Source organism: Malus sylvestris, chromosome 12 (assembly GCF_916048215.2).
Source record: "Malus sylvestris chromosome 12, drMalSylv7.2, whole genome shotgun sequence".
In the NCBI taxonomy this organism is placed as follows: Eukaryota; Viridiplantae; Streptophyta; class Magnoliopsida; order Rosales; family Rosaceae; genus Malus; species Malus sylvestris.
The window spans coordinates 20,029,356-20,046,423 of NC_062271.1; the positions used below are offsets into that span (position 1 = coordinate 20,029,356).

General features: G+C 40.2%; 2 protein-coding genes across 2 annotated transcripts; both read right to left on the reverse strand.

The window, feature by feature from the left end:
* Nucleotides 1-1,354: 1,354 nt before the first annotated feature.
* On the reverse strand, nucleotides 1,355-2,936 carry LOC126592224 (probable LRR receptor-like serine/threonine-protein kinase At3g47570; the record flags this gene model as incomplete). The annotated part of the gene is made up of 2 exons (XM_050257948.1): nucleotides 1,719-2,936; nucleotides 1,355-1,599 (listed from the first exon to the last, which is right to left on the reverse strand). Coding segments are annotated over exons 1-2 (561 nt in total), but the record flags the coding sequence as incomplete, so codon positions are not given.
* A 2,153-nt stretch (nucleotides 2,937-5,089) lies between these two features.
* On the reverse strand, nucleotides 5,090-5,912 carry LOC126592225 (receptor-like protein 35). Its single transcript, XM_050257949.1, has 2 exons — nucleotides 5,748-5,912; nucleotides 5,090-5,512 (listed from the first exon to the last, which is right to left on the reverse strand). The coding sequence occupies exons 1-2, from the start codon at nucleotides 5,910-5,912 to the stop codon at nucleotides 5,090-5,092; spliced, it is 588 nt and encodes a 195-aa protein (XP_050113906.1).
* Between the last annotated feature and the right edge of the window lie 11,156 nt (nucleotides 5,913-17,068).

Here is a 17,068-nt window from a genome sequence, read left to right on the forward strand (position 1 = left end):
CTCAATTGTAGCAACAAACAAACAAACACAAATATTATCACTCGAGTGGTCACAATTCAACACTCGAATAATAGTCACAAAACAATTTCAAACAAGCCAACAACTCGTGTGGCCCAAAAACAAACTTAAACCATTTTTTTTTTGGGAACTTTAACGAAAAGCACCCGGTACTGTTCACTTTAACGAAAAACCACATTTTTACACTAAAAAGTCAATCCTGGTACTATTCACTTTACCCTTTATTTTGTCCTTATCATTAAAACTCAAAGTTTTCAAGCCATTTTCATTAGTTTTCCTTTTTTTTTTCCTTTTGCCCTTGTGGGCCACAAAAACTCCAAACAATTTTTTCTTTTTCCTTCCTTTTTTTTCTCTTTTTTTCTTTCCTTTTTCTCTTTTCTTCTTGGCTTCTTCATACCTGCAAAACAAGCACAGCATATGCAGGTTTGGAGGCGCGACAAGGTTGGGTCTAAGGCGGCGGGGTGGATTCGAATGGCAGATGTGATGGGTTCCTAGTTGCAGCGGCAGCGTGCAGATTGGGTTCACTGGTCTGGGTGAGAGTGAGAACGAGCATTGTGGGTCGGCAGACAGGTTTACAAGTTCAGCGTGAAGTTGCAGGAAATCGATGAGAATATGCGGCGATTCAAGGTGCGGGTCAGCAAGATGTGACGGTTGCAACATATCTGAGATCCATACTGGACAACAGCATGTTCAAACTTCAGACATCAGGCATCGGCTCTGCTCCGGTGCGACCTGGCTCCGGCAGCGTGACTCAGACACCAAAAACAGATTCAATTCTTCCTTTTTTTTCCTTAATAAAAATAACTACTAAACAATCTAAACGTGAACGACATAGGACAAACAAGCTGATACGAACAGAAGCAGATCAAATCCCCAAGGATTAAACATGCTCTGATACCAAATTGAATATCAGTGCGCAACAAACGAGATTATAAAATAATAAGAATATTATTGATAGACAAGAATGCCGGAACTACTACAAAACCCTAAAGGTTACATTGCGATTGACTTGTTCTCTAATGAATAACAAAGCACCCTATTTATAATAAACTAACCTTAATCCTGAAAGGTAAAAAATTAAAACCCTAATGCTAACGGGCTAAGCCCAGAAAACCAAACATTCAAATCAACCAAAATACTAATATTTTCCAACAGTCTCGTGTTCCATTTCATTTTGTATGTTGCCAGCTCCCGTTTCTTCTTATTCCAAGTTCATATATGAGTCCCGTATTCCATTCATTTTCTTGACAACTACATCCGTATGCATCTGCTCTCCTAGGCATATTTCAGTGCAAGACAGTCCAATCTGCATCACTGAAACCAAAACATTTCTCCAAGATTCTTCCATGGAACAAGCTGCATCATCAGTAGTATCTGCATCTTCTCTTTCAATGATCAATAATGAAGGGTCAACTAAGTCCATGGCATGGTCAGACATTGCCATTGCTGTGAATTGGTGAATGCTTAGATGACCTCTAAACATGTCGTCCATAGGTCTTTTCCCTGTGAACATTTCTAGCAGCAATACTCCAAAGCTATACACATCTCCCAATGTCGAGACTTGGCCTCCCATGCCATACTCTGCCATTGGATGTCAAACTCAAATGTTTAAATTCAAATTGAATTATAAAGTTTGCAGAATACAGTTGCCAATTATTAAGTTATTAGGAAGATAAAAGGAAAATATTAGAACTGCGTACCTGGAGGAATGTAGCCAATGGAACCCTTTAACCTAGCTGACATGGTTTGACTTTGAGAGGGATTGTCCGATGCTTCAAACAAGAACCTTGCTAAACTAAAGTCACCAACATGAGCTACCATATCTTCATCAAGAAGAACGTTGCTTGGCTTCATATCACAATGAACAATTGAAGCTCTGGAATGGTGGTAGAGATAGTCCAATGCAGAAGTAACATCAATTGCAATATTCAGTCTTTGGATAAGGCTTAACCTCTTACTTTCAGATTCCTCATTATCTCTTGGATGCAGCCACACCTCTAGACTTCCATTTACCATGTATTAAAAAACTAGACTTTTGAAGTCATTACCATGATTGTCAATGCTTGAGCAGGCAGTTATAATTTTCAGAAGATTACGGTGCCTTGTACTACTTAAAGTTTTGCATTCCTGTACGAAACTCTTGAAGGCTCCTGGTTGTTGAAGGTTTAATACCTTAACAACAACTACAGTTCCATCACTAGGAAGTACTCCTTTGTATACATAATCAAAACTTCCTGAACCAATCAAATTGTCCACCGAGAACCCATTTGTTGATTCAATGAGTTCAAAGTATGATACTAATGTCCAATCGACATAAGAAGGTGAAGTTGCAATACAACTTTTGATTTTTTCAGCATTGAACGACCAACAATGAAGCAGGATAGAGCACATATGAATGCAAGTGCACAAGCTATATAGGAATGATTACTTCGGGGGCAAGTATTCTTCTAGATGAATGGATTTTTATTTTGGGGCATGCAGGTAGATGCAATTATGAGATGCCACCACAAAGTTTATCATTTCCGAGAATTGAGAGACCACTTGCATTTAGAAAAACCCCCTTCTTTGGGCAATTTACCCTCAAAATTGTTGTGAGAAAGATTGAGATGCTTGAGAAATGTCAACTTGCCTAGAAATTGAGGAATATTCCCTGACAAGTTATTTCCCGAAATATCAATTTCTTCCAAGCTTCTTAAATTCTCAAGAGATTGAGGAATTGTTCCTTGAAATTCATTATGGCCCAAATTCAGTACCACCAAACTAGCACAACTACCAAGGGTTATTGGGATTTCACCTAATAACTTGTTTCCTGATGCATCTAGTTCCGCGAGATTTACCAAACGACCCACTTCAAATGGTATTGAACCTATCAAAAAGTTGTTAGACATGTCCAAATAGATTGAAAGGGACGAAAGACAAAGAATATGAGATTGTTAGATTGTTACTAGAAAAGTCAAGTAATATGAGATTTTGACAATTCCCAAGATTTGGAGGTATCCTGCCGTTCAACCTGTTCTTGTTGATGTAGATTGTTATAGCTGAAGTCAAGTTGCCCAGCACGGGCGGGATTGGCCCCGAAAATTTGTTATGATCCAAAGCAAGTGCCTGTAACTTCTGAAGCTTCCCAATGCCATCAAGGACACTACCAGCCAAGTAGTTATCTTCTACTCCTAGACCGATCAAGTGCACAAGATGTTCAAGACTGTCAGGGATGCTTCCATGTATCAAATTGCTTCCGAAAGTAAGAAAAGTCAGTTGAGTGGAAAGATTGGCTACAGATCCTGGCAGTTCTCCTCCAAATTGATTATTGTCAAGACCCAACACCTCCAAGTTAGTACAATTTGTTAAGAAGTTGATAGAATTCAGGTTGAATATCAGAGTGCGCAACGAACAAGACTTAACGATAATAATAGAAATATTATTAAACAAACGAAGATGCCGAAAGGGCTACAAAACCCAAAGAGACTACATCGTGACTGACTTGTTATCTCTGAATAACAAAGCTCTCTATTTATAATAAACTAAACCTAGTCCCTAATATGCAAGGAAACGAAAACCTAATTCTAATGGGCAAGAATCTCTAATATCCTTGGCCCACAAGAAAACCATAAACAATAATAAACTAATAACTAATTTTCCAACACCCCCCATCAAACTCATGGCGGTACACGTCATGAGTTTGCCAACAAGCAGATGTGGATGCAAGCTCCGTTAGGCGGACAAGACATGACAAGCTCCGTTAGGCGGACACGATAAGGCAAGCTCCGTTAGGCGGACAAGACAAGGCAAACAAGCAATCAAGCGAGCGAACAAACAATCCAAGCGAAGAAGCAAGCTAGTGGATTCTGGCAAACGATCCAATTACTAAGCAAGTACACAACGTTACTCGAGTGGTTATCAACTCAAGCACTCGAGCAATTGTCGTGATGGTGGACAACAGACTCCATTCTCAAATCACTTAGGTGGGGCTCGAACAAGTCAATTAAAAAAAACAACGTCTTTTGCTTTTCTTCTCTCTATTTTCTTTTTCCTTTTTTCTTTTTCTTTTTTCGGCTTCTGTTTCCTTACTCCTTTCTTCTATCTAGGCAGTGTTCTCCAGAGAAAACAAATCCGAATGTAGGTATGGGATCTCAATTATGGGATTCTTGACGCGATGGGATAGCAGCGGCGGCGGTGAAGTGTGGATCAAAGGGCGAGGATGCGGAGGTGCATGTTGTGGACGGAACTGATCAGGTGGGCTTGGACGGTAAATGTGCTAGGTTTTCTGGTTGCAGCGGCAGTGTGCAGATGGGGTGGTTGTTGAGCAGATTGCAGTGCAGTGGTGGCGACAACAGGTTACAAGTCCGGGTAGCAATGGTTCCAGGTAGGTTCAACGGCAGCAGATGGTGAGGTGACGGAAAGATTGCAGGCACGAAGCAAGCAGACTTCGACAGAGCACAGAGGTTCAAAGGCAAGCAGTAAGGCAGAATCATGGTTCGGTGGTTCAGGTTTAATTTGAGGGAGATGCAGGTTCAATAGATCATGTTCAAACATCCAGGTAAACAATGGTGAATTCTGCGATTTCAACAGTATATGCATTCAGCGCGGAATTGCTCTAGGGTAGCTCGATAGACAAACTGGTGTAGCAGTGAGTCTCTGGGCAATTCAGACTAAACCAAGGACTAAACAATGAATAAGACGGACAAACAAACTAATACGAATCAAGGGCAGATTAAATTCGTAAGGATCAAACCTGCTCTGATACCATGTTGAATATCAAAGTTCGTAACGAACAACACTTAACGATAATAATAGAAATATTATTAAACAAACGAAGATGCTGAAAGGGCTACAAAACCCAAAGAGACTACATCGTGACTAACTTGTTATCTCTGAATAACAAATAAGCAAGGAAACGAAAACCTAATTCTAATGGGCAAGAAACTCTAATATCCTTGGCCCACAAGAAAACCTTAAACAATAATAAACTAATAACTAATTTTCCAACAAATTCAAGTCGCCATTCTCCCCACTTCCCAGTCGATTGTGACCAAAGTTTATTTTGACCGAGCTCCCCAAGCTTCCAAGACTTTCAGCAGGGGAAACCATTAAACGCAAAATTAAGGATCTGAAGTCTAGAAGCATTTGAGAATGATGGAGGAATAGGTCCTGTGAAGTTGTTGGCACCACAGTAAAATGCTTGGAGATTAGGAAGAGTAACGCCGACATTTGGTGGTAACTCTCCATGCATATGGTTGCCAATAACACTGAAAATGTATGGGGAAGAAATATTATAGATAGAAGAAGGGACCATACCAGGCAAATTATTCTCCCCGAGTGAGAAATTCCACAAGACTGTTAGATGCCCCAGTTCATTGGGTATGTTCCCTTGAAAATTATTTTGGGAAAGAAAGAGACTTCTTAAAGATGAAAAGTTTCCTATCCAACCAGGGATTGTTCCACTGAGATTGTTACCATCAAGCAGTAGAAAATTCAAATTCAACAAAGAACCGAGCTGGTCCGGAATTGAACCAATAAGCTAATAGGCAGCTAGACGGAGCGTTCTAAGTTGGGTACAATAAGATATGTTTGCTGGAACTTTCCCGCCAAATAAATTGTAAGACAAGTTGAGATGTTGCAGGCTTCGTAGACGACCCATTTCTCCAGGAATTTCACCACTAAAGTTGTTCTATCAAGTTGATTCCAGTAAGATGACTAAGATTTCCTATAGAGGGCGGTAAGGAGCCTACCAATTTTTGAGACATGAGATTCAGAATCACAACCCCTTTGGTGGCACGGTTGCATGTAACGCCAACCCAACTGCAGAGATCGATGGAATCATTCCACGAGCTCATGACATGGAGAGGATCTTCAGTGATTCTTTTCTTGAAGTCGAGCAGCACCAGGCGATCCATTTCATTTCCAAGAGTTGTGGTGCGTAGTGTTGAAGATTCCAGACATGTGCTCATGCATAAAAGAATGAACGCATGAAGGAAGTTAAACAAAACCAGTCTGCCATGAGTACTAGGCGATGAATGCTCCATTATTTTTTCTTCTTGTTTTTTTTTTTTTTTTTTCTTTCTAAATGCAGAGAAAATAAGAAACCAAGGTTTAATTTACACGAATTTATATATAACAAGAACAGATTCATTAACATAGAAAAAATTTGATTACATGGGAATACAAAAATGGAAACTATAGCTGTGGGGCCAAAAATAGCCGGCTGCTCCCGTGCCTATCAACTTAGAAAGGAACGTTGAAGACCAAAAAAATGTTTAAATAAAAGGTTAGTGACTTTGTCGTCGAACACTAACTTAAGATGAACTATATAATTGTGTTAACGTTCAATACAGCTATTCAATCTAAAAAAATTGTGTTCTTAGGAAATTTAATTAAGCCGTAGAATTAAAGGTCAAATATGCATTATACACTAATGAAAAAATTATTCCTAAGCATATTTTCCCTTGACTTTTTAGGATTCAATGCAAACTTGGCCTACAAACCAACAAGGTAGAAATATTTCCAAGTGAAAGAGAAATGTTTTTTTTTTTTTTTGATAGCAACGGCAGACTTTCATTAAAAAAGAAAACAGATTACAAGTCATAGAGAAAGAGCTAGCCCCACCATCAACAATACAATCTGAAAGTAAAGAAGACAAAATAAAATCAAGAGGTTCTTCAAACCAAGACCGAGAAGGTGTGTCCATGCGGAGAGCATGACGAGCTATTTGGCTTGACAATGGGTATGGGTAACAAGAACTCCAATGATCCCGAGAAGAGCCGCCTTAGAATCTTCTGCTATATGGCCAATTACAGACATATCCGAAGAATTCCCAAGTAGCGCTCTCACGATCTGGAGAGAATCGCTCTCAATAATAATTGAATGAAGAAGACCCCTTTCCGTCATCAGAGATAAGCCCTCTCTAGCAGCCAGAGCTTCAACATGTAAAGCGGAGAAAACAAACCCAAACCGTAGGGAACGAGCAGCCACAAATGCACCAAGCTCATTGCAAATGACAATACCCACTCCACCCAGCTTCCGTTGGTCGGACCAGGCACCATCCACGTTGACTTTTAAGAAACCCGGATGGGGTTTGGTCCACCTGATGGGAGTAGAAGGCACCTGACTAGTAATATTGGCAGGGAAAGAGATACTTACGAACTCATGCCAGAAACTCAAGGAGTGAGCCGCTACCGTATCAGGTCGATCCAACGTTCCCATTCTAGAGGAGGGAATTTCTTGTTAGGAATGTCGGTACTACAAGATAGAGAATGCACAAAGTAAAGTAGAAAATGGACACCAAGAATTTATATGGTTCAACAATTTATGCCTACGTCCACGAAACAACGATCAATCTTCACTATATGAAAAAGATGAGTACAAGAAGAGTAGTCTTACCAAGCCAAAGACAAGGCTTGATGGATACAAGAAAGTATAACACACACTTTCTATCACTCTAAACTTCACTCACAATGTGTGGTGGAACACTCTCACTCTCACTCTTGGAGTGGAATTCTAGCTTTGGACTTGATCCTTTTCTACTCACTACAATGCTAGCAACACCCACAAACCTATTTATAGGTGGGTTTATGCCGACTTACTCATTGCCCACTGACTTTGGGCTTGCATGACAGCCACAAAATTGTAGCTTCTAGATCTTTCCATTTGCAACCAAGGAAGCTAGTACTCTCTAGCTTCTTCCATCAACTTAATAACATGCTAGAATTGTCTAGCATGCTCTAGCCACCTCACTTGCTTATTAGAATAATCTAGAACATTCATCATGGGCTGGACCATATACCAACAATCTCCCCCTCCAGTCCATGAGCGAGGAATTCCGATCATGACTCCAAGTTACTTGGAGTCCATCCCAGCAGCCTTAATGCAAAATTCCAACTTTGATTTTGTGACTACCTTTGTCAACATGTCTGAGGAATTATTATTGGTATAAATCTTCTTCAGTTGTAGCAACTTATTCTCGATAGCATCTCTAATCCATTGATAACGAATATCAATGTGCTTGGTACGTGAATGATATGCAATGTTCTTGCTCAAATCCAGAGCACACTGACTATCACAATAAATGCCATAATCACTTTGCTTCAAAACCAACTCTTGGAGAAACCGCTTCAACCACAATAACTCTTTGCATGCTTCTGTAACGGCTATGTATTCAGCCTCAATTGTGGACAAAGCAACACACTTTTGCAACTTGGATTGCCAAGACATAGCTCCCCCTGCAAAAGTAAACAAGTACCCAAACGTAGACTTTCTACCATCCAGGTCACCGCCCATGTCAGCATCTATAAATCCTTCCAAGATTGGTTTGGAATAGCCAAAGCACAAGCACATCTTAGAAGTCTCCTTCAAATATCTGAGAATCCACTTAATAGCTTCCCAGTGGTCTTTCCCTGGATTAGAGAGAAATCTGCTTACCACACCTACTGCATGAGCAATATACATGTGCACACCATTACATACATGACACTTCCTACTGCTGAAGAGTAGGGAATAACTGCCATTTTCTCCTTTTCTTCATATGTTTTTGGACATGACTCTTTGCTCAACTTGATATGATTGGCTAAAGGTGAGTTTACTGGTTTGGCTGCTTTCATGTTAAACCTTTCAAGCACCCGTTCAACATACTTTTCTTGTAACAGCCACAATTTCTTGGATTTTCTGTCACGAATTATCTCCATGCCCAAAATCTGCTTGGTTGGCCCTAAGTCTTTCATGTCAAAGGACTTAGATAACTCTTCTTTGAGCTTTTTAATCATAAAAGCATCTTGACCGACAATCAACATGTCATCAACATAAAGCAATAAAATGATGAATTTACCTTCAGAAAATTGTTTGATATAGACACAAGAGTCAGCATGAGTTCTTTTGTACCCATAACTCACCATGAATGAGTTGAACTTCTTATCCCACTGTCTTGGGGCTTGCTTAAGACCATATAAGCTTTTCTTCAGCTTGCATACCAAATTTTCTTTACCTTTGACTTCAAAGCCTTTGGGTTGCTCCATGTATATCTCCTCTTCTAAATTGCCATGGAGAAATGCAGTTTTAATGTCTAACTACTTGAGCTCAAGATCTATGCTTGCTGCCATACCAAGGATAACTCGAATAGAAGTCATCTTTACCACTGGTGAAAAAATCTCATCAAAGTCAACTCCTTTCTTTTGACCAAAACCTTTGACAACCAAACGAGCCTTGTACCTTGTCATGTTGTCGTCTTTTTTCAATTTGAACACCCATTTGTTTTTCAATGCTTTTTTGCCCTTTGGAAGCTCCACCAGCTCATAGGTATCATTCTTTAACAAGGAATCCATCTCTGACTCCATTGCCTTCATCCATTTGTCACTGTCGTTATAAGCTCTGGCCTTCTCATAAGTTTTGGGCCCTCCATAATGACACGCCCCAATCCCAATATTCCCTAAATACCAAGATAGGCACGTGCTGGCTGACACCCGAGAGTGACGAAAGCCATTTATTGAGTGCAAATACTGAAAATAATGGATAGATAAAACTTATAAATATAGAAGAAGAAAAAAATGTGCATTTAAGGAACGTGTTCAGAGCATACAACTAACTAAAACACTAAAAGAAATAATATAAAAATTGAGTTAACAAATGATTGGGTCCTACACCGAGAGGACTCGAAAATGCCAACGTAGAAGTGCCTGGACGTCGGGATTATATGCCTCGATTCTAAGTCCTGAAAGGGGCGCAAAACAAATATGAGTGGACCAAGTTGATATATATATATATATAATAAAACAGTTACCAACGTACTAACCCCCAAGTTTATATAAAAAAAAACTACTAGCATAATAAGTGATAAGTTTATTGAAAACCCTAGCATGCCAAAAACATCTCAGAAGACATATCACGGAAAAACATAGCGAAATCAAAATATCAATCGCCTCACAGATTGTCTCATAAGCGCGGTGTGCTGCCAGTAAGATCACTACATAAATATAACTCCTGGCCCTATGCCAGCACCGTGGTCTCTGCGCCTGTAGCCAGAGATTACCAACTCCCGGCCCAATGCTTGCTCCGTGTCCCTCAGCCTGTAGCTAGGTATTATATCTCCTGGCTTATATGCCAACACCAGATCCTCGCCCCAGGAGGCATAGTGTCCACTAAGTATGCACAAATAGTTACGCCTCTCATAAATAACCACTTCATAGTATAAAGTCATCCATCGTCTATACTATAAGGAAAGGTTTCTAAAACATGTTCTAGCATCCTATCGTCATCCATCAGATAGTCTACCAGTTCATGGTTTTTATAGAAAATACAATATATTAAAATATAGCTCAATATAGGCTAATAATTTATTCCTCACCAAAAACGAGACGATAAACAACATATTCCATAAACATGCTTAACATAAAATCAGTTCATAAACTCATAAGGCATACTATTCATTTATGCAATTAAACTATGAAATCATGTAATTTTAGAAGGGGTCCACTCACCCTACACCGATGGTGCAAAGCTGTACCAAAAGGAATAACGGAATCACCGCTAACAGATTCACCTAATCACATAAAGAGGTACCTTTAGTCAAACTCTATTCAAACGATTGAATTTGGAAAAACGGACTTCAAAAACGGGTCCAAGACGTCAAAATTAGCCTAGGAGAGGTCCCGGACGAAATCCCAAAAAGTCAACCCTAAAAGTCAACGCTGATTGTTGACCAATCAAAGTCAAAGTCAACGCTGACCGTTGACCGAGTCAACAGTCAAAGGGTCAGACTGGGCTTGGATTTGGATTGGACCAATTGGGCCTTAGAGGTTTTGGGTCTAAAGGGTTTAAGGGAATTGGGTTTTGGGTTGAAGAAAGAACGGGCTAAAGGCCCTATTATGAACGGCCTGAGGGCCTTTTGGGTCTTAAAACAATTAAAACAAACAACAAATAAAATAAAATAAATGAAACAAAAAGGGAAGGGTTTTGGGTTTTGGTTCACAACTGGCCTAAGGCCCGTGAGCTTTGGAAACGGCCTAAAAAGCCTTGGGTGCAACGAAGAAGAACGTCGGAGCTTTCCCAGCTCCGACCGACTGCAAACAACAACCCTAGACTCTGATCTAGGTACCAAAATGAAGCGCAAGACGAGAGGAGCAATTTTATACCTTCGGTTCGCCGTGGAACGACCTAAGATGAACGGAAAACTCCTCGACACTCACGACCTCGCCGAAGCTGGGTGTGCCTTCCCCCGAACCGATTTCATTCTAAAACCTCGACAACAATGCAATAAAACCCATTTAAAACACATTCACGCATGAATCTAGGATGAAATAGAGGGAACTCGAGGCTTACCTAACCGGAAAATTAAGAAAACCTCGTCGGAGGTTTCTGGGGTTTCGTCGTCCCTGCAACAACAGGAGAGAAAGAGAACTGCAGAGGTTTTGATGATGATGATGATTGTGTCTTCCTCGAGCAGGGAATGTAGATGGGTACGTATAGGTGTGTGTGTGTCTCGGTAAAAGAGGGAAATAAGAGAGATGGGAAAGAAGAGAGATGAGAGAGAAAGCAGAGACAGAAAGAAAAAGAATAAGAAGTCATGGGGTAAGGGACAGAGAGAGAGGTGAGGATTGATAGGGTGCTGCCACGTGGCAGTTTGAGGGAGTTTAGGAATCTAGATAAAGGGGTCCAGATTTAGTCAAGATAGGGGCCCAAAATGAAATTTCATTAAAATTTGAAGGAACTTACAAAATTATACAAATATTTAGGGGTTAGGTGTAACACATAATTAGTCAACATGATATATTATGATGAAGAATACTTGGTAGACAGTCTTTGACTTCTGCTGGATCTTCTGACTTGGTCTTCATTCTCTTGCGGGGCTGGAGGCTCCCCCTGATCAACATTATCTGGTTATGCAGGCACTTCATTGGCAGGTGCTTTAGGGATGTCACCGTGACTTTCTTCATCTGAAGTTAATGGATCAACTCCTCTGACTACGCCATCTGGTTGTGCCTCTTTATTTGAATCCCCAATTGTTTGATCTTCATAAAAGATTACTTCTCTGCTTCTGATAAACTTCTTTTGGTATGGGTCCCATAATCTGTAACCAAAATCTTCATTGCCATAACCAAGAAAGATGCACGGTGTAGTTTTGTAGTCTAACTTCGATCGTTGCTCTTTGGGCGCATGCACAAAAGCTTTGCAACCAAACACCTTCAAATGAGAGTAAGACACATCATTACCAGTCCATACTCTCTCTGGAACATCAAGACCTAATGGTACTGATAGAGATCGGTTGATCAAATAGCAGGTTGTCCTTACAGCTTCACCTCAGAACTGCTTATATAACTTTGCAATCCTCAGCATACACCTGACTTTCTCCATAATGGTTCGGTTCATTCTTTCAGCAACACTGTTATGTTATAGAGTTCCAGGAACTGTCTTCTTATGACGTATGCCATGTTTCACACGATACTCTCTAAACTGGTGAAATGTGTACTCGTCGTCGTTGTTGCTATGAAGGCACTTGAGAGGTTTCCCAGTTTCCCTCTCCACCGTGGCATGGAACTCCTGGAATGTCTGAAACACCTGGTCTTTGGATTTCAACAAAAACACCCAGACCCTTCGTGAAGCATCATCAATATAAGTAACAAAATATTTATTTCTTCCAAGTGACTCGACTTCCATGGAACCACACACATCTGAATAAACAAGATCTAAACAGAAAAACTAACTCTTCTTTGTTTTCCAAATAAACAGTGCTCCCAAGAGTTTAACGACATACCTTTGGCAAAGGAAATGTGAGACTTCTTTGCCATAACTTGTAGGCCTTTCTCGCTCATGTGGCCTAGCCTCTTATGCCATAAGTCTAAAGATGAGTCCTCCACAACATTCAACTCACATTTCAAAACATTGGCATTTGGCCGATACAACGTACAACAAAGTTGTGCTCTTGCTACCACCATTAAGCCTTTAGTAAGCTTCAATTTTCCTTCGCCAATATGGTGATAATAACCTTGTTGATCAAGGGTACCAATGGAAGGAAGCTCCATTGTCAAAGATCCATTCAATCTATCTGTCAGAATCACCCATATGCAGACATTCACCAACAGACAATATTTCTGGTACATCACCACATATGACAAGGGTGGTATTGTCAGTATCATCTTTCTTTTTATTGTTTCCTTCCCTTTCCTCTCTCTTCCAAACTCAACAATTTTTCTTTATATGGCCTTCTTTGCCACAATGGTGGCATGCACCCCTGAACCTTGACTTGGATCGGCTAGGACTCCTACCATGACCTCTAGGCCCTCTACTCTTACTTCTTTCGAGGTTCTCTGTGACAAATACTTGGCTGCTATCTGTGCCAAAAGTCCTTCTCCTTATTTCTTCATTAAGCATGTTATTTTTAACATTATGAAGAGTAAGAACACCATTAGGAGCAGAGTTACTTACACTCACCACAAAGGTCTCCCAACTATTTGGCAAGGATCCAAGTAACAAGAGCGCTTACAGGTCGTCCTCAATTTTCATGTTCATAGTAGCCAACTAGTTAATGATATTCTGGAAATTGTTCAAGTGTTCTGCTACACTTAAACCATCCTTGTACTTCACATTGATGAGCTCTTTGATCAAGAAGGCTTTCTTGGCTAGGGTCTTCTTTCCAAACAAGGACTCAAGCTTCGTCCAAAACTCGTAGGCATTGGTTTCATTAGACACATAGTGAAAAACACTATCATCCACCCATTGTCTAATTGTGCCAATTGCCTTGTGATTCATCCTCTTCCACTCAGCATCGGACATGCTCTCGGGCTTAGCGGCATCTCCTTCAATTGGCTCATGTAGATCCTTGCAATAAAGAATGTCCTCCATCCTTGGCTTCCATGTTACCCAATTGAAGTTGGCGAGTTTCATCATAGTGCCACTTCCTTCCATCTCGTAGTACGAGCCAACCGAGCTCTGATACCACTTGTTAGGAATGTCGGAACTACAAGATAGAGAATGCACAAAGTAAAGTAGAAAATGGACGCCAAGAATTTAAATGGTTTGGCAATTTATACCTACGTCCACGGAACAACGATCAATCTTCACTATATGAAAAAGATGAGTACAACAAGAGTAATCTTACCAAGCCAAAGACAAGGCTTGATGGATACAAGAAAGTATAACACACACTTTCTATCACTCTAAACTTCACTCACAATGTGTGGTGGAACACTCTCACTCTTGGAGTGGAATTCTAGCTTTGGACTTGATCCTTTTCTACTCACTACAATGCTAGCAACACCCACACACCTATTTATAGGTGAGTTTATGCCGACTTACTCATTGCCCATTGACTTTGGGCTTGCATGACAGCCACAAAATTGTAGCTTCTAGATCTTTCCATTTGCAACCAAGGAAGTACTCTCTAGCTTCTTCTGCCAACTTAATAACATGCTAGAATTGTCTAGCATGCTCTAACCACCTCACTTGCTTACTAAAATAATCTAGAACATTCATCATGGGCTGGACCATATACCAACATTTCTAGCCCCCATAGGGACCACCAGATCATAACGGCAAGATCAAAGTTCACTTGGCTCAGACTGGTGGCAAGATAGAGGGCCCATTCGCACATGGAGGTGAAATGGTTGCTAGAGGGAGGGTGCCGAAGTCGGGTGGACAACCAAGTGCAGATTGCAAAGGGGCAATCCCGCATTAGGTGAAAAGTAGATTATGTCGGGCCATTACAGAGCACACAAGATGCATAGCTCACGTGCCTACGGACAAGGTTAGCACGAGTTGGAATAATATTGTTGCACATGCGCCAAGCTCCAATCTTAACCTTGGGGGCACACAGGCTGCCCACATTTTCTTCCACAGTAACCGGAGGCTGCATCCGTCCAAGGAGGAAGAACCACCATTCTTCTCTCGCAAAAATTCTCAAGCGCAAGGTGATATGCACTCTTGACAGAAAAGTGACCTTTGGGGCCAAAATGCCATATCAGCTTGTCAATGGGGTTTCGGATACTCAGTGGGAGGGAGAGAATAGCATCAGCTTCCACATTAGAGAATAGGGAACGAAGAAGGGGAGCATTCCAATTATGATCACATGATGAGCTGGTGGACTGATACGACCAATATTGCATACATTTTAGTGCCCTTTTGTTTAGATTCTTGTTATGTTTTTGAGTGAATTTAGTTTGTTTCACTTATTTTTATATTTTTCTTAGATTTGAAGAGTGAAGATGAAGAAAAAAGAAAAAGGAGCACTTTTGCGATTAAAATGAGTTTGCATGCTCGAAGCGGAAGCTGTTTGTGCAGATTAGTCAACTTTACGGATTAAACTGTACTTCCTCAGAATGAACCAGATGTTGAGCCTTGTACCATTCGAAAGATATGGAAGTTATCTTTCAGAGGAATTTTACGGTTCGTGATTCCAAGTTTCCTACAAGAAGTTATAGTGATTCTTGTACCAGACGTCGGTCAGCTAAGTCTATGCGGAAATTGCAAAGTCAGTTGGGTTTTTCAAGTCTTCATTCAGTCGAAGCCCAAAGCCCAAGATAGAACGAGTTGAGGTGACTTTAATCCTATTTCAAATGGGTTTGAAGTAATTAATTGGGAAGTTTATTCATCACATCATCAATATACCAATCTAAGTATGAAGAGAATTAAAGAGTCATATTCAATTAAGGATTTCAGCATTTATTCAAGAATAAAAGAAGAGAAACGCAAGGGTTCTTTTGGGGGAGGATTCTCTGCGTGTTTTTGGAAGAAGGAGCAGCCACTGACCATCTTTGTTATTCCATCTTCATCTTTCGGAAGCTTTTCATGTTTTTAAGATTCCTAATTATGTTTTCATATTCTATGAGTAACTAAACTCTTTTTCTAGGGTTAGGATGATGCCCTAGCATGGATGTTTATGGTTTTTAATGTTATTCATTGGATTTCTAGTTTCTTTTAGATGAATGCTTAATCACTGTTTGAATTGTTACTTTTTGTTTGAGTTCTCTGATTGATCACCTTAGGACTTTGCATCTAGTAAGATTGGAAGATGAATTTGAGGCTAAACTAGCAATATAATTCAATTAGCTTCTTGTGGTTAAGTGTGGTAAATTACGTTATTGCTTGACAAAGAATAATGGTTTGCTTGGTTCCCTTGTTTTCTAGAGCGTAAAGAGTCATACTTGTTAAATTTTTGCCTTAACCAGGTAGACTGCATGTTAGGATATACGATCTCTGCTTGAACTAGGAGAGAATCATTTACTTAAGGAAAACTAAGGTATAATGTGCCTGAATAGGACTTAGATACAGGAATTATCATCTAAAGAATCGAAAGGTCCATTGAATGCATTGAAACCTAAACTAGATTGCTTGTGGTTGATTCTGAATCCCTAAACTTTTTCATCACTTGCTTTAAAACACAATGTTTTCTTCTCTTTAATTTTAGTTTTAATTTAAGATTCTGTTTTTGTTCGTTTATAAAATCATCACAACAAACTCTTCACATCTTTGATTGATTTATTAATTAAGATCGAGTCTAGTTCATTGTTTGGGTTTATATTTTATATTTTTTGGTTTGTGTGTCTTTAATATAACTCCGCCGTGTAAGTTTATCTTACATTGCCGGTCCCAAGCCCGGATAAAGGAGGAGGGGGAGGGCGTCAGGTAGTCGACAGCCGGCACTCCATGATTACGTCGAATCCTTATGAAAATGAATCTAGAACGAAATCGCGCTACAAAACCGAGCGCAATGGCGTTCTAGGATTCATATAGCCGACCTCACTTAGTGGGAAAAGGCTTTGTTGTTGTTGTTGTTGTTGTGTGTCTTTAATATAATTAGATTTGGTTTAGTTTATCAAATTGGAGATTGAATTAGAATCCTCGTGGGAACGATACTTGGACTTGCAAAATACTATATTACGACTATCTTGTGCACTTGCAAGTTTCCACCATGGACATGACTAGGATTTGAAGCTACCGGTTTTGGAGAGAAGACCTGGAATCTGGAAGGAAGCGGAACCCAACGATCCCCCCAAATTTGAACACTCTCCCCAATGCCAGTACGCCAGTGAGAGCCAAGTTCAATGATGTGGCGAGCTGCACAAATACTCCT

Excerpts from the sequence above, each read along its gene's own strand:
- LOC126592225 (XM_050257949.1), bottom strand. The coding sequence starts at position 5,912 with ATGGATCGCCTGGTGCTGCTCGACTTCAAGAAAAGAATCACTGAAGAT. Across the intron at positions 5,513-5,747 it reads ATCTCATGTCTCAAAAATTG|CTCGGTTCTTTGTTGAATTT; the intron begins GTAGGCTCCTTA and ends ATTCCGGACCAG.